The sequence below is a fragment of the Vipera berus genome (genome assembly GCF_964194415.1).
Source record: "Vipera berus genome assembly, chromosome: 10".
In the NCBI taxonomy this organism is placed as follows: domain Eukaryota; kingdom Metazoa; phylum Chordata; class Lepidosauria; order Squamata; family Viperidae; genus Vipera; species Vipera berus.
In genome coordinates, this window is record NC_138213.1 from 17,424,117 (window position 1) to 17,444,266 (window position 20,150).

Below are 20,150 nucleotides of genomic sequence, written 5' to 3' on the forward strand. Positions count from 1 at the left end.
TGATGGGGTGTATGGATCAATTGGGGTGAATTGGCCACTTGTATAAAGTCAAAATGGTCTTATAAGTAGACCAGCATGAAAAACCAATTATTCACTTAACTTTTTTAGAATTAGAATAGAATAGAACAGAACAGAACAACAGAATAAAATGGAATGGAATGGAATGGAATAGAAATACAGGACGGAAAGGAATAGAATAGAGTAGAGTAGAACAGAACAGAACAGAAGAAAAACAACAGAATAGAATAGAATTCTTTATTGGCCAAGTGTGGTTGGACACACAAGGAAATGGTCTCTGGTGCATAAGCTCTCAGGGTACACACAAGCAATACTGATAAATCATGATCATTACATAAAAATACATTCATCATAAGATACAACACACCATAAATCATGCAACCTAGTCACAGGATGCTAGCTAAGCAGCATAAATCTTACTAGGATACTAAATATAAACTAAGACAGGACTTTTCAACCTTTTCACCCATTGTACCACTTTTAGGATATGGCAACATCTAAGTACCACCAATCGCCTACCAAGGTGTCAAAAATTTGATGACCAAAAAAAAGGAAAAAGGAAAAAAGTGATGAAGTACAGGTAGTCCTCAACTTACAACAGTTCGCTTAGTGACTGTTCGAAGTTACAATGGCACTGAAAAAAGAGCCCCCCAAGCCACAGCCGAGCAAGACACCAGCCTGCATGCCCGGTGGTGCTCTTCCTCCTGTCCCAGGTTTTCAATGTTGTGAGCATTTCTGTTGAGGATTGGCAGCGGGGGTGGGGTGAGGGGTGTTCGTTTTTTATTCCTCCCCCTCTGCTGGATGGTTGGAGCAGGTTTTGGTCACTTCACATGACCCTGGGACACTGACTGCCATAAATATGAATCAGTTGCCAAGCATCTGAATGTAAATCACAAGACCCTGGAGATGGTGCAACATTCCAGCTGATTGGCACTACTTCTGGGCTCAGAAGCGCCAGGATCAGCGTTGAGCTCCAGCTGGATCCTGGCGCTGATCCTGGCGCTTCCGCTGAGCCCTGACAGCTCTGCAGCTCCAGCCGTCTCTCGCTAGAGAGAGGTTTTTCCACTGACCGGAGAGTGCGTGGTTTTGTGTGCTGCCTGTATCCCACGGATGGGGCTTTGCTTGTTTGTGCAGCCCGGTTGCTGGCATGCCGCGGCCCGGTAATGGTCCACGGACCGGGGGTTAGGGACCCCTGCCTTAGATGATCTGCATGAAGTAGTGCCAGAGATTCCTGGATAGCTGAACTGGACATGAAGTTAGGAAGCCGCTACCTACCGTCATAGACGTTTTGTACGTAATTACAAATTGTCTGTATTGTGTATTTATGTTTACTTCTGTCATGCTCTCATCATACGCTAAGTAATAAAGTAGTAGTCCTTGTTTAGCAGCTGTTGAGACCCCACCCTAACAGCCTCCCTTTTGTGAAGCCTCCCATGGGCTCTTTTAAGGTCAGACCAATCAAGAAAGAAAAAGTCATATACGCTATAATACGTGGAGGACATCCACCCCACCACGTTGTCGATTCCACCGAGACACTGAGATTCCCACAACTCTAGCAAATTAGCCTTGCGCAGAATTTTGAAAAACACTTGAGCAGGGGGTTGGACTAGAAGACCTCCAAGGTCCCTTCCAACTTTGTTATTCTGTAAATGCCTTTCCCTCCAGCCCAGAGGTTTTCATAAACATTGGAAGGTTTTCTTCCAAAACTAGCAAAGGGATAAGGCAAATAAAATGGTAATCCTCGAAGCAAAGGCCTTCCCCCTTAAAAAAAAATGCCTGCAGGAGTTCCCACAAAACTTTAAAGACAGGATAGCTTCAGGGCTTTGTCAGATGACCGTGTGAGACCGGGTGTGGTCCCAAGATCGTTCCAGGAATAAACGATGCTATGTGGGAAAAATGCACTCTTCACACGCAGCCCTTACTGTCTGCGGGAGCAATTCTTGGAAGGATTCCTTTGATGCCCCACAGAAGGACACTTGCATTAGTATTAAACTGACTTGTCATTTGTCCAGAATATCTCCAAGCAGCAGAAAATGACGTAGTCTTCAATCCTAGTATTTTAGCCTGCCAAGGCTACTATTCAGGCTGCAAACTATGTACGAGGCCAGGAACAGCGCCTGAAACCTATGATAGTTAATGGGAATGTGCTAATTGTCAGCACATCTAAGGACCTTAGGTTGTAATCCTTCGTTTCCTGTTTGTCTTGTTTGTCCCTTTTGAGGACGAGAAGGTTCCAAGCCCTGCGGGATTACAGAGCTGGAAGGGGCCTTGGAGGTCATCTAGTCCAACCCCCTGCTCAAGCAGGAAAACCCTACACCATTTCAGACAACGGGCTGTCCAGTCTCTTTCTCAAAAGCCTCCAGGGATGAGGCACCCACAACCTCTGAAGGCAAAGCCGTTCCAACTGGTTGATTGTCCCCACTGTCAGGAAGTTTCTCCTTAGTTCCAGGTTGCTTCTCTCCTTGATGGGTTTCCATCCGTTGCTTCTTGTCCTGCCCTTCAGGTGCTTTGGAGAATAGTTTGAAACACCCCCCCCCCTCCTCTTCTTCATGGCAGCCCCTCAAATATTGGAGCACTGGTGTCACATCACCTGAATATATTTTTTTATGCATGTAAAAAAGAAAAAAAAGGTCAGGGGCTTCAAACACGTGCTTGAGGCCATCCTCTTTAATTTATCCCCCCGCCCCCCCCGCTTTCCGTGGCAGAACCCCCTGCTCCACTGTCTCCCCACCCTTCTCCCCCAGCCCCCCCCCCAACCTCCGAAACCTCAGAGACGAGAAGAAGCTGAGCAAAGCCTCCATTTAGGTGCAAGCCCGCCCGGCCGGGGGCCTCTGATCTGACATGCAAAATGTATTATCAGTAAAGTTAGCTTGAAAAACCAGGCCCAGCCAAGCGTGGCATCTGTTTCTAATGAGAGGTACAAATTTAGACCTAACTCGGCATGAATCACAGAAGCAGGCAGGGCCAAGTTTTCGTACATTGATGCCATTGTAATGAGCCCAAATGGGGGAAGCATGTCAGGAGAAGCGGGGTGTGCCGGTGGGGGGGGTGGCCGTTGAGAGCAACTGCTCTTTTGTGGTTAACAGCCTCCCCCCCAAACCCCAAGCTTACGGGGGGCGACCTCATGTTCCTGCCAAACAGGGTCCTATTCCTCCCCTCCCCATCTTTCTCAGCACAACCACATCTGGGCAAGGCTTTGGGGGGGGAAAACCCTGCCTCCCCCCACTCCCCCACTCCCCCCCCCGGAAGAAATGATGGGTCTGAAAGCGCCACGAACAGCCTGTCAAAGCTACTGAGCAACTAAGTGAGGGGGCCCCACCCCACCCCAATTTCCTCAGGCTTGGCGGGTGGGACAGAGGCTACCCGAAATGAAAACCAGGTTGGCGAAGCTGCGGCTGAGCTCAGCCTGCTTATGGCTGTTAAATCAGAGTTTCTCGAGGGCTCCCCTCAAAGGGATCGCTTAAGCGAGCGGATCCATTCCGCTTTGCTCTTTCCTTCATTCAGGATGCAGGGGAAAGAGGGTTGGTTAGCCGTGGGGCTGGAGCAGAGTTGGGGTTTGGGGATGGGGATGGGGCAAGAGGTGGGTTTCTTCGCAGCAGGATTTTATGGCTGGGAATATCAGGAATTTTGCTTTGCTGGAGGAAGGAAGGAAGGGCAGAGGAAGGAAGCTGCATCAATATCTGGAGCAGCTTTCTCCCAACCGCAGCCTGCCAGAGAGCTCAAACGCAGGCCCCATCGTCCTCAGCCCGTCTGACTTCCTGGAGAAGGAGCACCAGGTCTCAGATGAATTGGCCAGAGGGGGTAACGGTTGCCCCAGCAGACAATCAGTCCCTGGATGGTGCTTTTTTGGCATTCTCCTGATGATAGATAGATAGATAGATAGATAGATAGATAGATAGATAGATAGATAGATAGATAGATGATAGATAGATAGATAGATGATAGATAGATAGATAGATAGATAGATATAGATGTAGACAGACAAAATGATAGATAGATAGACAGACAGACAGATAGATCCTAAGAAGAAAGCCCCAGGGAACCAAGCTGGAAGCATGGACAGGGGATGATGGGAGTTTTTGTCCTCCACATCTGGAAGATTGAGCAAATCGGATGGGAAAAAAAACTATGTTGCACAGACCCCCCGTTTTTATTTTCCCCAGAACACTTCACTTCTTTAAAATCCGTGCTGTCGGAATTCTGAACACATTCTTTATTTCTCTTTGTGTCGGGTTTCGTGTATCTTGTGATAAATCCCTCACTCTGTCCTACCTGTTTCTCACAAAGCGTGGGATTTTCTTTTCTTTTTCTTTTCTATCTTTCCATGAGAAGGATTCCACCCAGCCTTCTTCTGTCCTGCTGTCTCTGTCCTCCCGTAAAGGGGCTCTCAAATCAACTTCCAGATTAAAAACACAGAGAGCCGAATTTAAGGAAAATCAGAACATTGGTAAAACCAGAAAGAGTAACCGTTTCAATTCAGACAATAGCAAGGTTGAGAAAAATAATGATTTTGAAAAGAGAAAATTGCCAGAAGTTAAAATAAAACAAGTTATAGGAGGGAGGGAGGGAGGGAGGGAGGGAGGGAGGGAGGGAGGGAGGGAAGGAAGGAAGGAAGGAAGGAAGGAAGGAAGGAAGGAAGGAAGGAAGGAAGGAAGGAAGGAAGGAGAGAAGAAAAGAAGGAATGAAGAAGGACTGGAAAGGAAGGAAAGAGGGGAAAAAGGAAGGAAGGAATGAAGTAGAGAAGAAAAGAATGAAGGACTGGAAAGGAAGGAAAGAGGGAAGGAAGAAGAGAAAGAAAACGGATGGACGAGAGAGGGAAGAGAAGACATAGGAGAAACAGGAGGGAGGGAGGGAAGGTTTCTGTGGCTGGCTGAGGAATTCTGGGAATATAAGGCCACACACTTTAAAGGTTGTTAAAGCTGAGAATCACTGGCCTAAATCATTCAGAGAAAGATCACCCCAGAGGTCTGATTCATAGTATTTCTTGGGATGTTAAGATAATGGCAGCCAGTCATCTTTTTTTCAAATCACCTCCTTTTGGAGAGGCGATTGAGAGCAAGAATTCTCATCACTTTCCTCCCTGTTTTCTGTGTAGTAGAGGACTAGAAACTTAATACTTCCCCCAAATGACATAAACTTTGAAAGGAAAAGGCTAACTGGATTTTCACAAGATTCCAGATTAGAGGCGAAAGGGATTGGATGTTTTACATGCACTGCGTGGAGGAAACTCAACCGGTCTCTTTGTGTTTGTCTGTCTGTCTGTCTGTCTGTCTCTCTCTCTCTCTCTCTCTCTCTGTGTGTGTGTGTGTGTGTAGTATATTCCATTTCATTAATTTCCTGGAGAATGCATACACAGAGATATTGGGGGTGGGAAAGAGCTACCACTTTGTTTTCCATTAATATAATTATAAACGGCATTTTAAAGGGAAGCACAGTGCCGAATACTGTTTTGATGGCTTTTTTTCTCTTTTTTCTCTTGACAAAGACACGGTAAACTTAGTAGAAAGAATGAGGATTGCTTAGGGTCATATGTTGAGCGGTGGCTGTTCTTTTATCCTTGTTCCTTTAAAAAAGAGAATGGCGTTGGGCCTCTGAGAATTCAGAGGGTCGCTTCAACTCACTTGAGCAGGAATTTCCAGGCTAAAATATCCCAAACTGCTACAGGTAGTTCTCGACTTACAACATTTCATTAGTGACCATTCAAAGGCGCTGAAAAAAAAGGGACTTATGACCGTTTTTCACACTTACGACCATTGCAGAAGCCCCAGGATCACATGACCAAAATTCTGATGCTTGTCAACTGGCCTGTATTTATGACGGTTGCAGTATCCTGGGGTCATGCAGAAGTGGTGAATGCTCCAACACTGGAAGTTTAAGAAGAGATTGGACAACCGTTTGTTCAAAATGGTATAGGGTTTCCTGCCTGAGCAGGAGGTTAGACTAGATGACCTCCAAGGTACCTTCCAACTATTCTATTCTATTCTATTCTATTCTATTCTATTCTATTCTATTCTATTCTATTCTATTCTGATTTGGCTCTTCGATCTGTTTGGTCCAGACTGTGAGGTTGTTAATTTAACTGGGTTTTAGATTTACTCTTGGGGCTTGAATTTAATTTAATTGTTTTAATTGTTTTTAATTTTTGTATTCATGGTTTTAACTGCCCTGTAAACCGCCCTGAGTCCTACGGGAATAGGGCAGTATACAAATCCAATTAAATAGATAAATAAATAAATAATTCTAATTCTAATTCTATTTCTATTCCATTCCATATTCTATTCTATTCATGCGATCACCATTTGTGACTTCCTGACAAGCAAAGTCAGTGGGGTCCACTTTATAATTGTATTACTAACTTAACAACTGCAGTGATTCACTTAACAACTGTGGCAAGAAAGGTTATAAAATGGAACAATACTGACTTAGCAAGTGTCTTGCTTAGCAATGGAAATTTGGGCTGACACATCCCTTTCACAAACCGATGTTGGTTTGCTGGGGAATTCTGAGACATCTGGAGAACACTGTTCTGTCTTCTCAAAGTCCTGTAACTTGACTCAAACAAAAAAGGCACCCCGAGGTGGTGCATTAAATGAAAACCATGCAAAAACAGCCAAAAGGTCAACCACAATGCAATAGAAAATCTGATGGATAAAGCTAACTATTTGTTGATCAGCTTCAGAAGCCCCATTGACATGAACTATACCAGGGGTAGGCAACCTCGGCTCTTTTATGACTCATGGACCTCAACTCCCAGAATTCCTGAGTCAGCATAGCTGACTCAGGAATTCTGGGAGTTGAAGTCCATGAGTCATAAAAGAGCCGTGGTTGCCTACCCCTGAACTATACAGTTGCATTCCACAAGTGGCTGGAATTGTCCACAAGATGGCGCCATAGAAAAAATGAATTGTGACTTTTCTTCTAGCAGAATGTCTCTCTCTCTCTTTCTCTCTTTCTCTCTCTCTCTCTTTCTTCCCCAACACATGTGTCCTTCAAGCCCAGCTTAGCCACCCAACTTTAAACACAGACAAACTGTGGCAAAGCGCCAGAGAGGAAGGAGCCGAGAAAGGCAGAGGGCGGGATGCCGGCGCAACTCTTCAAAAGTGGGATCCTGGGATGATGAGCAAAAACATTGTGAATAACCAAAGACAAATGGTTGGCCACACCACAGTGACACCGAGTTTGTGCAATGCAGCTGGTTGTTGGAAGGCCACCTACACGTTTGCATGTCCTCCAGCATCTTTTAGAGAACAGAGAAAGAATAGAATAGAATAGAATAGAATAGAATAGAATAGAATAGAATAGAATAGAATAGAATAGAATAGAATAGAATATGGATGGGATGGAATGGAATGGAATGGAATGGAATGGAATAGAATAGAATAGAATAGAATAGAATAGAATAGAATAGAATAGAATAGAATAGAATAGAATAGAACAGAATAGAAATACAGAATAGTATAGTATAGTATGGTATGGTATGGTATGGTATGGTATGGTATGGTATGGTATGGTATGGAATGGTATAGTATAGTATAGTATAGTATAGTATAGTATAGTATAGTATAGTATAGTATAGTATAGTATAGTATAGTATAGTATAGTATAGTATTAGTATAGTATAGTATAGTATAGTATTAGTATGGTATGGTATGGTATGGTATGGTATGGAATGGAATGGAATGGAATGGAATGGAATAGAATAGAATAGAATAGAATAGAATAGAATAGAATGGAATGGAATGGAATGGAATGGAATGGAATAGAATAAGGAATGAATAGAATAGGATAGGATAGAATAGGATGGGATGGGATAGAAAATAGAATGGAATGGAATAGAATAGAATAGAATGGAATGGGATGGGATGGGATAGAAAATAGAATGGGATAGAAAAGAGAATGGGATAGAAAAGAGAATGGAATGGAAAATATGGTAGGATAGAATGGGATGGGATGGGATAGAAAATTAGAATAGAATAGAATAGAATAGAATAGAATAGAATAGAATAGAATAGAATAGAATAGAATAGAATAGAATAGAATAGAACCTTGTAGGTCATCTAGTCCAACCCCTCACCCAACCAGGAGACCCAACACCATTTCTGACAGGTGGCAGTCCAGTCTTTATTATTTTTTATTATTTTATTTATATTTTATCCTGCCTTTGTTATTTTTATATCCCAGGGTGGCAAGCATACCTATATTCTTTCCTTTTCCTATTTTCCCTACAACAACCCTGTGAGGTGGGTTGGGCTGAGAGAGAATGACTGGCCCAAAGTCACCCAGCTGTTTTTCACTGTCTGGCTTCCACAGGTCTTCAAGTTGCCAAGGTTGGACACCTCTTAGTAGAGGGTCTCCTGCTAGAGCAGGGCTCTTCAAACTTGGCAACTTGAAGACTTGTGGACTTCAACTCCCAGAATCCCTCAGCCAGTCTTCAAGTTGCCAAGGTTGAAGAGCCCTGTGCTATAGAGCAAGGGGATGGACTAGAAGACCTCCAAGGTCCCTTCCAACTCTGTTATTGCTGTTCAAGTACTGATTCCGAATGGCCACTGGATGGCATCGGTCTTTCACTTTTGAAAACACTACAGCCGCAACAACACAAAACCTCGGTAGCGGTTGCGGTTGCATTCTTACGGCCCTTGCTTTACGTTGTCAGGGTTAACGTAACTTGTTATGCGTCAGCCTTAGACAGTTTTCTTTGGCGTGGTTGCATTCTGTCTTAGTGTACAGCAGTGTTTTTCCGCACTTGGCAGCTTTTTAAGATGTGGGAGCTTCAACTTCCCAAAGTGCCCAGCTAGCATGAGGTCCAACTGAAGTCCACACATCTTAAAAAATTGCCAAGTTCGAAAAACACTGCTGGACAGCAAGCACCTAACCCGGATAATTGATGGTTAAGAGTTTTTGCATGGACAGAACAAAGGCTCGCTGTGCGTAGGTACAATGCCAGGCCTTCCGATCCACCCTGTTGTCTCTTACTCTTTTACTCCGATGTTACTCAGTGTTCAAAACTGTTTTATCTCCAGGAGCTTCACTTTCCCCAGACATCCAAAGTTCTCTAGATTTCTTCAGTGCTTCCACATTTGCCTTCGGTCGAATTCTTATTGCATTATCATTCTAGTATTTTCTCTCCTTTCTTCACTTCCTCCCTCCCTCCTTCACTGTCTTCCTCTCTCTGCTTCCTTCCACTCTCCCTCCCTCCCTCCTTCCTTCCTTCCTTCCTGGGTCAACTTCCAGTCCCCTTCCCCCAAAGGCGGAAGGAAGGACACGAGCAAAGGTGCCTCTGAGATCGTGCAGAGTTCCACCAGTCCCACCCTTGTCCTCTTCTGGGACTAAAGGCAGACACGTGCAACGCCGCCAACCCCCCTCCAGGGAAAGAGGAGAGCAAGAAGGGGAGGGGAGCCCCGAGTCCCGTCCCCGGATTCCCCAGCACCCCCATTGTTGCAAGAAGAAAAAGCTTCTGAGCGCGTGCAGAGGGCTTTTCTCCTCCTTCCACCTCCTTTCCAGAAGGGGAGAAGAGATGGGGGGGAGACCCCTGAGCACACAGAGAAGTCTTCCTTCCTCTTCCCCCCCCTTAAGATTGCAGGAAAAGAGCAGCCCCGTTTCCAGTGGGTAGAATAGATGGGACGCCTTTGAGCATGCGCAGAGTTCTCCCCCTCGGGAGGAGGTGGTGTTCCTGAGCACGTGCAGAGAGTTTCTCCCTCGAGATTGCAGGGGGGGAGGGAAAGGGGGGAGCCTCTTTGCTACCGGGCATGCGCAGAGTTCTCCCCCCCTGGAGGGAAGGAGGGGCGGGGGTGTCCCTGAGCACGTGCAGAGGGCTTCTCCCTCGAGATTGCAGGGAGGGGGGGAGAAAAAGGGAGCCTCCTTTCTATCGGAAGGAAAAGCGATGGGGCTCCTATGAGCATGCGCAAAGTTCTCCCTTTATTCCCCCCCCCCCGTCCGGGAGGAAGAGGAGGCGGAGCGTCCCCGAACTAAGGCCGGGCTCTCTCTCCGCGGCGAGCCCTCAGCGCGCAGGCGCGGCCCCTCCCTCCCCCTCCCCCCTCCCCTCCCCTGCTGGGCTGGCGGCGGCGGCGGCGATTTTCATGCTTTTTGCGGCAGCCGCAAGTGAGGTGAGTGGCAGCCCCGCCGCCCCCTCCCGGGCAGCCGCGACCCCCGGGCAGGGAGGGGCGGGCGAGGGAGGGCCGGGCTCCCTCCCGGCTCTTCCCCGGCGCCTTTGCGGGGGCGCGAGAAGGAGCCCCCCCCAAGAAAGGAGCCCTCTTTGGGGAGGGGGCGCCGCTTCTGCCCCCGGGGGGGCTGCGGGGGGGGGAGAGCTGCGCCCCTCGGCCCGGCGGGATGACGCTCCCCAGCCCCGCACTACAGCCCCCATCGCTCCCAGCCTCTGGAGGGCGCCAGGTTGGAGAAGGCCAGGCGGTGGGGGGGGAGGAGGAGGAGGAGGGGGGCTTCTCCCGGGGAGGAAGACCGGCGAGGAGGGGTCTTTCCAGACCCAAAGCCAGCCCCCTCCCCATAATGGGGAGGCATCTCTTATGCAGAGCCCTCTTTGGGGCTGAAGCAGCCCCCCCCCAGGCTTACATAAATAAAGGGGTGGGGGACCCTTCCCAGGCAGTCTGCCCTCCCCCACTCTCTGCGGGGAGGGGGCTGTCCCTGGGACTGTTGTCCCTGCTAAGAGAAGGAGTCCAGGAGGGGATTAACCCCACAAACAGACCCCCTCCCCCATCCCTCTGATGGGACAGAAGGGCATACAAAAAGGGAGGGGGGGATCCTCCAGGTGTGGAAAACTACCATTCCCAGCATCCTCCTCTGACTCTCAGCCAGACTGCTGGGACTTGTATTCCAGCACCATCATTTCGGGGGTGGGGGAGGGGGGGGGCTTGCGTGACTTTTTGGAGATGGTCAGGGTCCTCGCCCACCTTCGCCCTGATCTTCTTCCCCTGGATCTGCACAATGCGTGGACTTGTAGGTTCGCACAACCAGCGTCGGTTGTGCGAACATCACCGTTGTCAATCATTTTAGGCGCATCGGTGGGCTTTTTCCTCCTGGGGAAAATCCCTCTCTGGTTTCAGGGTCTGTCCATGACTGAGAAAAATATTATCCCAAACTTTGGCAGGCGGGCGAGGAATCGATTAGACTCACCGTTACTCCTGGCAGAGGGACAAAAGGGGAGGGGGGGCAGAGGAGAGAGCAAACAGGCCAGATTGCCTGCCCGTCACTTGTGAACGCAATCCCTCTGTGTCCGAGTAACCCGTGAAGGGAGAGCAAGAGGAGAATATTATGGGATTTACCTGCCTGCTGCAAGACATTGCATCTTTAAAGGGTTTGGGCATTTGGGATCTAAGGGGGGGGGAAGGAAAGTTCTTGTGAAGAAAGGAGCAACAGAAGTGGGAATTTGGGGGTGAAGGGACCCCATCCGAACTTGGCTTTGGCTTTGGGGTGAGGCCTGAGATAAGAAGGGAAGATTGAACCCCCCCCCCCCCCCGTTTCTCTCCATCTGTCAGGACGAACTACGGTTCATATCGGGAACCAGCCAAGGGCAGCCGGGCCATTCTGTTTAAACCAATGCTAGATTTGGAAGTGCTTCCCGAACGATCTCTTGGGAATGAACAATGGGAATTCACCCTGGGTAAGTGCCGGATCCTTCCACTGTGGGGTTTTCCTCCCAGAATTAGGAAAACGGTTGGAAGAAACATTCATTGGATCCAACTTTATCATGCTTCTTTACTGGGTTGGACTTCAGTCCCATCATCCACTACCAACGCAGCACCAACGGTGGATGAAGGGAATCTTGGTCTGAACCACCCCATCTGTTTGAGGGGGGGGGGGAAAGGTTCATCTCCGGTGCTGTTTAGATGCTTACGGTTAATTAATTGGTTGGGACCATTTAAAGCAATGTTCTCGGCAACTTTGAGCTGGGTGGATTCCACTCCCAGAATTCATAGTGTGCCTGGCTGGGGGATCCTGGGAGTTGAAGTCCATCCAGCTTAAAGTTACTAAGCTTGAGAAAAATGGCTTTAAGCATTTTTTTAACGTTTTGCAAAGTGGAGATCTAACATAACAGTTTTTAAAGCTTAAAATATATACGTTTGAAATGAACTTTAAAATATAAAGGAAAGCTGAAATGGAGATATGTTTTTGCAGCTTTCCTGCCTGCATTTAGTAAATCAGCACCTCACCGAGTGCTTTAACAAAGCCACTTCCAGGATAAGGCTAGGATTATTATTTTTTTTTATTTTGTCCTTTTATCTTTTGCAAAGGCTTCTTGCATACTCTTGCGTGTCCTTAAAAGGGGTCGTGTTTTGTTTTGGTTTGGCTTCGGGACTCCAGCGTGTTTAGCAACATGTATCAGCCATCACATGGGTGTTGCTCAGATCACCTGGCATGTGGCCCTTGTGGGAAGCTGGGCTAAAAAGAGATGGGGTGTTTTTCCACATTCTGTTCTGGATGCCATATTTCAGAGGGAAGCTGGCAGCTAGGATGCCAGGAAGACGGTGACAGCTGGTGGACTTGGAAGTCTTCAGAAAGGGCAGGTTTTGGTTTTATTCAATATTTGTCGCCAGCTTTCTTGGCCTTGCTAGATGGAAAGGCAGAAGGACTGATCAGATCCTGACTTTGAAGTGTTCCAAGCCTGCATTTTGCTTGAACCCAAGAGAGACCGGTTCAAATCCTCCTTTGTTTTCATTTTATGGTGTCCATCGAATTCAGGAACAGTCCCTCTCCCTCACAGAGGGGTGGTGGAAAAATGAACTATTGAAACTTAAAACGCTGGATGTAAAATTTGAAAAGAGGCAAAAAGATACTAACTAGGCTGACAGTCATTTGTGGCTGCAATGACAGCCAGAATTCTCCAACCCCTAGGAATAGCAATAGCCCACAAATTGACACAGCGACGCTCCGCCAGGAATTATCCAGAACTGAAGACAAGATACAGAAGGATGAAAGAAACAATGTAATTTACAAAATTAACTGTAACAATTGCAACCAATTCTACGTGGGACAAACATCAGGTTGATTAAAACCCAGTATACATGAACGTCGGCTGGCAGTCAAACGCCACAATCCCAAATCCTTCATCTCTACCCACACCAACACCCAACAGCACCAGTTCAATTGGAGCAACACTAAAATCATTGGCCATGCTACCACCCGCCACATGTGTGTGTTCATCAAAGCCTGGCACCGCACAAGCAATTCCATCAACAGACACACCAACCTACAACCAGCCTACGAACCCCTTGGAATTGAAAACAACCGCACAGCCCACCAGGGACAGCATTGACCCTCAACCCACCCATTCAAGCCTCCCACTCCCAGTGACCCTCATCTGACATGACCTCTCCACCACAAGACCCTCACTTGACACACCCACACCTGACCCATCACAAGACCTATTGAGCACACAAAGCCTTTACAAGCAGAAAAACACAGACACACACACACTATCATTTCCGCTGAAGATGTTGCCTAGCCCAGTAACGCAACGTTCGGAAACAAGCTCAGAGAATGAACTCCATCCTTATGCTGAATATTCTCGGCCTGGCCAGTATCTTTAGCTTCTTAAAAGGTAAAGGTTCCCCCGCACATGCGTGCTAGTCGTTTCCGACTCTAGGGGCCGGTGCTCATCTCCGTTTCAAAGCCGAAGAGCCAGCGCTTGTCCGAGGACAAAGGCGCACGGAACACTGTTACCTTCCCACCGTAGTGTTCCCTATTTTTCTACTTGCATTTTTTACGTGCTTTCGAACTGCTAGGTTGGCAGAAGCTGGGACGAGTAACAGGCGCTCACTCTGTTACGCAGCACTCGGGATTCAACCCGGCAAACTGCCGACCTGATCGACAAGCTCAGCGTCCTAACCCACTGAGCCACCGCGTCCCTTCTTTAGCTTCTTAGGGCTCTTTAAAAGACAAAATGGAACAGCCTTATGCACAGGTTGTTGGGAGGGAAAAACAGAACCAAAAGTTTAAAAAAAAAGTCTGAAAGAAAGAATCGGATATAGTTTTGTTTGGGTTTCAGTACTGAATTTGCATTACCAGAATTTCTTATTAGGCGGCTTTGAAACCTGGGTTATTTTCATTCCTGGAGTGTCTTCTGGGGACTTGATTTGCGGTGATGTGAAATATTAGTCACATGGAGGTAGTCCTCATTTAGTGACCAATATCACAGTTAACAACGGTGAGGAAAAAGCAACTTAACGAGCAGTCTTTGCATTTCCTTTTTCTTCCCCAACTTTCTGGAGATTCAGCGAGGAATAAAATCTAGGTAGCCCTTAACCCACCACAACTGAGCCCACAATTTCCATCGCTAAGCAAGACAGTTGCAAATTGAGCTTTGCCCCATTTTAAGACCTTTCTTGCCACAGTTGCTGAGTGAATCGCTGCAGGTGTCAGTAACCTGGTGGATAAGGGAATCTGGCTTCCCCATTGACTCTGCTTGGCAGAAGGTCTCAAAAGGAGCTCACGTGATCCCTGCCACCGTCGTAAATATGAACCAGTTGCCAAGCGTCGGAATTTTGATCGCATGACCGAGGGGATGCTGCAGCCGTTGTAAGTGTGAAAAACGGTCATAAATAGTCTCCTTTTTCAGTGCTGTTGTAACTTTGAACAGTCACTAAATCAGGGGTAGGCAACCTTGGCTCTTTTATGACTTGTGGACTTCAACTCCCAGAATTCCTGAGCCAGCCATGCTGAGGGGAAAGGGAGAGGTTTCCAAGCTGAGCCATGCTGGCTCAGGAATTCTGGGAGTTGAAGTCCATGAGTCATAAAGCGGCCTAGGCCAGGGGTAGGCAACCTTGGCTCTTTTATAACTCGTGGACTTCAACTCCCAGAATTCCTGAGCCAGAATGGCTGAGCTTGGAAACCACTCCCTTCCCCTCAGCATGCCTGGCTCAGGAATTCTGGGAGTTGAAGTCCACCAGTCATAAAAGAGCCAAGGTTGCCTATCCCTGCACTAAATGAATGTTGCAAATTGAGGATTACCTATGTAAAACATAAAGAGAATTTAAAAGGGAGAAATCGGGGAGGAAGGAGTGAAAAAAATGAAAAAAGGGTTAAAAAAAGGGGAAAGTTGGAGACAACCAGATTTTGCTACCCGATGGTTTGAATTGGCCAGTTGTGTATAGAGAAGATGGTCCTGTATAAATACAAGTCGTTCTTGTTTAGTGACTGCCTCGTTTAGCGACCAGTCCCAGATGGTGATGGAAGCATACCTTTACAACAGTCTTTCACATTGATGACCTTTGCAAGTGTCTCAACTGTGAGAAACACAGTTGTGGTTTTATTGAGGGTCTGCTTCACTTAATGGCCAAATTGCCAGTCCCAATTATGGTCGCTAAATGAGGACCACCTGTACTCTTATCTCCACGTTCTAGCTGCTTTTAAAATTGAGTATGTGGGTTAGATCAGGGGTCTTCAAGCTTGGCCCTTTTATGACTTGTGGACTTCAATTCCCAGAATTCCTCAGCCAGTGATGCTGGCTGAGGAATTCTGGGAGTTGAAGTCCACAAGTCATAAAAGGGCCAAGTTTGAAGCCCCTTGGGTTAAACAGAATGCTCTTCTTCCATAGGTCCTTAATGAAGGCTGCCTTAAATCCCTACATTTCTTCACTTTGTCAGCCAAAGGTGGAAGCAGTGACATACAGTTGAGTGAAATTATCCCACCCAGTTGTAACTTTGGGGTTTATTCACGATGAATCACATGGGTGCAGTGTTTCTCCACCTTGGCATCTTTTAAGATGGGTGGACTTCCAGCTCCCAGAATTATTAATGGATAATCATCTCCCATATTTTATCTGCTTCGAAGCTTTTCTTCAAATGTCAGAATGGGGTAATTTCCTGCTTCCTACTCGCTTGTGTCTTCAGCTCCAGAAAAAGGCATTTATTAGCTGAGTATCCTCAGACTCCTATTTTAATTTCATACGCATTGTTCTATTTTTATCTGCATCTTAATCACCACTTGCTGTTCTTTGCTTCTTCTGCGATGATCAGCACCAATGCACTGTAAATAAAATAAGCTCTTTTGGGGTTTTATCCCTTTGCAAGGCAGTTATAAAAACACAACGCCTTGATTTTGGTTCTCCTGTGGTCCTAAACTGGCCAGACTTTGGCTAATTTTTTCTATTTAATCTACAGGTAGTCCTCAACCTACGACCACAATCGAGCACAAAATTTCTGTTGCTAAGTGAAACAGTTGTTAAGTGAGTTTAGCCCCATTTTATCACCTTTCTTGCCTCGGTTGTTAAGTGAATCACTGCAGTTGTTAAGTTAGTAACAGGGTTGTTAAGTGAATCTGGCTTCCCCATTGACTTTGCTCATCACAAATTCGCAAAAGGGAATCACGTGACCCCGGGGTGCTGCGACCGTCGTAAATATGCATCAATTGCCAAGTGGCCGAATTTTGGTTATGTAACCACGGGGGTCGTAAGTGTGAAAAATGGTCACAAGTCACTTTTTCAGTGCCGTTGTACAGTCACTAAATGAACAGCTGTAAGTTTGAGGAGTAAAGGGACGCGGTGGCTCAGTGGGTTAGGACGCTGAGCTTGTCGATCGGAAGGTCGGCAGTTTGGCGGGTCAAATCCCGAGTGCCGCGTAACAGAGTGAGCGCCTGTTACTCGTCCCAGCTTCTGCCAACCTAGCAGTTCGAAAGCACGTAAAAATGCAAGTAGAAAAATAGGGAACACTACGGTGGGAAGGTAACAGCGTTCCGTGCGCCTTTGGCGTCTAGTCATGCCGGCCACATGACCACGGAGACGTCTTCGGACAAGCGCTGGCTCTTCGGCTTTGAAACGGAGATGAGCACCGGCCCCTAGAGTTGGAAACGACTAGCACGCATGTGCGGGGGAACCTTTACCTTTACCTTTAAGTTTGAGGAGTACCTGTATTTTTTCAAAGGAACAGGCATGAATCATGCTTTGAAGGGCATCTTTTAATCATAACCTTATAACTTGCATAAATTCTGGCAAATTCTGGGATAAAAGTCGAACTCGCGTGAACTTGATTCTGTGCCTCTGTTTATACAACCCAGGATTGGACTGGATTGTATGAATCACTGTAGTTCTTAAGTGAATCATGTCTGCTTCCCCCCCCCCCCTTATGAGAATGGGGGACCATTGAGGCAGTCTGAATTGTGCCTGGCTGGGATGGGAAGAGTTCTTAATTGCTTCCATTTAAAAGCCTACGAGCTCTTGACTTTTTATCACAACAAGACCGCAATCAGCCGTAGTTCTTTGTGATGGTTGAAGACCAAACATATTAACAGAACGTTAATATGGTTACTAAAGCCGAGAACGTCAACGAAATATTCACAGGTCAACGAAATAGTCACGCTAGCCCTGTATACATTCTGCAGGCTTTAACGGTGGGAATTTAGAGACATTTGGAGAAATTAAGTCCCTCCGATCTGACAGCAGGCACGGAAGATCAAAGTGATTGTCCTGGGAAATTAACCGTTAATGGGTTTATGTAATACGCGTAGATGTTCTTACAGAGAGTGCAAAATAAAAGGAAATGGTTTTTGAGTGGCGTGAGGTTTCCACTTGGAGAGAGTAATATTTCCTAGTTTTTCTTCTTGAAAAGCAGAGTTTGACTCTCACTTGTGGTTCCATGCATTGCTTCCTTCACATTGGCTCGGTTCTATGCCCCATCTGATTTTTAGTTTTTTTAAAAAAGAATCTACAGCTAGTTCTCACCTTACAACCACTCATTTAGTGAGCATTTGAAGTTACAGTGGCAATGAAAGAAGTGATTTATAGCCAATCCTCAAACTTGGGGCCATCACAGCATCTAGTGGTGAGGTGATAGCAGTCTTCCAATATTTGAGGGGCTGCCACAAGGAAGAAGGGGGTCGACCTATTCTCAATCGGTCAGTCAATCCGAATAGAGCTGGAAGGGACCTTGGAGGTCTTCTAGTCCAGCCCCCTGCTCAAGCAGGAGACCCTATACCATCTCAGACAAGCAGCTGTCCAGGGTCTTCTTAAAAACCTCCAGAGCTGGAGCACCTGCATCTTCTGAAGGCAAGCAGTTCCACTGGTTGATAGTCCTCACTGTTCGGAAGTTTCTTCTTAATTCCAGATTGGAGAAATTTCCTCACGGCGAGGACAATTAACCAGTGGAACAGCTTGCCTTCAGACATTGTGGGTGCTTCATCACTAGCAGTTTTTAAGACGAGAAGGTGCTTCTCCAAAGGACCAGAAGGCAGGACAAGAAGCAATGGATAAAAACTGATCAAGGAGAGAAGCAACCTAGAACTAAGGAGAAACTTCCTAACAGAACAATCAACCAGTGGAATGGCTTGCCTTCACAAGTCGTGGAGATTATTGCGAATACAGGCAATTCCAACTCAGTTGACAAAATCCTAGCATACCATGCCTTAATACAAAACTCAGCCAACCCGGATGCTCTGTGTCATTGGCACAGTCGCACCTTGCAAACATCACAATGAAATTCTTCATTGAGAAATGGGGGCAGATCACCAGGAAGTTGCAGCTGATTGAGTGACTTAAGTCAAGTTAGGAAAAGTATTTCTCTTAACCCTTGAACTAGGTTTGGCTAATGAGGTTTGCGTACAAGTTTTGTTTAAGATGCGTTGGCCAACACTTGATCTTAAAGTGTCTTGTTTGTTTCCCACAAATCTACTGTGCAAACCCTTTTTAAAACAGAAACTGTTCTTCCAATATCTCTAGCTGATATTTTCAAGCATAGCCTGTAGAGGTGCCTTCAATCCTTAATCTCAATAAGATACTTCAAAAATATTAAGCTAGTGAGAAAATTTATTAGGGTAAACCAAACCTTTAAATATCTGTTGCTAAGTTTCTGTTGCAAAGTGAAACATTTGTGAATTTTTGTCCTGTTTTACGGCATTTCTTGCCAGAATTGTTAAATTAGTAACATGGTTGTTAACTGAATCTGACTTCCCCATGGAAGTTTAATGTTTTAATTAATTTTCTACTTGTTTTTTAACTTATAAGCCACCAAGAGTCACCTTATAGCAGGGGTGTCAAACTCAATTTCATTGAGGGCCGCATCAGCATTGCGGTTGCCCTCAAGGGGCCGGGTGGGTGTGGCCAGGGTGGGCGTGGCCTACTGGGTGGGCGTGGCTAGAGTGCATATGGCCTACTGGGTGGGCGTGGCCCGCTCTACATCGTTCGCCTCAAGGGTGCCTATGGGGGCCTGGGCAGGAGTGGGACAGATCTGAGGGTCTCTGGCAGAAGGAGGGTCTCTGGGCCAGGGCCAAGGCAGTGGGGGCCGTTCCCTCACTGTTTCCAGGATGGCTTCGCGGGCCACATGAAACCACTTCATGGGCCGGATCCGGCCCCCGGGCCTTGTGTTTGACATGTCTGCCTTATAGGGAAGAAGGGTAGCATAAAAATGTAATTAGATGATAGATGGATGGATGGATGGATGAGGGATGATGCCGAAATATGAACTGCATTCTGTATTCTTTTTATTCAATCTGTTTCTTTGATTCCCCTTTATAGATAGGGTCTTAGTTGTGTTCTGTGTTTTATATTCTGTTTTTGATAAGGCTTAACGGCTAATCAAACAATAAAGTTACTTCTCCTCACTAGAGAAATAGATTTGTCTGCATACTTTTACTAAGTGTGACATTTCTAGAGAAATTCTTGATTCCTGCACCATTTTTTTTTGCTCTCCTTCATTTATATTTCATCAGTTACCCTGTAAATCCGGCAATAAATTCACAGCCTATAATCAGTTCTGCATGCCTTTGTTTTTCTTCGGGTGATAAACAGTTCCGTAGGGCAGTTTTGGAAGACAAAGCTATAAAACACTAAGCCTTCTAGGGGATACTAAAATTTTCCACTACTTCTGTAAAATCAGAATACATGCTTGCTCCCCACTTATTTTGTAGAGTTTATGCTGCTTTAGGATTCTGGGATAGTTAATCATAGACTGATGTTTCTCAACCTTAGCAACATTAAGATGCGTGGACTTCAACTCCCAGAATTCCCGACAACCAGCAATATTAACAGATTAACAGAATGACAGAATTGGAAGGGACCTTGAAGGTCTTCTAGTCCAACCCCCTGCTCAAGTAGGAGACCCTATACCATTCCAGACAAATGTTTGTCCAGTCTCTTCTTAAAAACATCCAGTGTTGGAGCACCCACAACTTCTGAAGGCAAGTCGTTCCACTGG

The 20,150-nt window shown here is 46.3% G+C and overlaps 1 protein-coding gene across 3 annotated transcripts in view; it reads left to right on the plus strand.

Annotated features, from left to right (window-relative positions):
* The first annotated feature begins 10,063 nt into the window (after positions 1–10,063).
* The window catches only part of PHAF1 (phagophore assembly factor 1), a 54,871-nt gene continuing 44,784 nt past the window's right edge, over positions 10,064–20,150 (plus strand). For 2 of the 3 annotated variants that reach the window (XM_081336193.1, XM_081336195.1), the window contains exons 1-2: positions 10,064–10,121; positions 11,505–11,629. In XM_081336193.1, the coding sequence (XP_081192319.1) occupies positions 11,566–11,629 (64 nt within the window). In that variant the 5' untranslated portion in view covers positions 10,064–10,121; positions 11,505–11,565. Of the gene's footprint in view, positions 10,122–10,160; positions 10,405–11,504; positions 11,630–20,150 lie in introns of those variants that run through there. The other variant, XM_081336194.1, reaches the window with a different exon arrangement.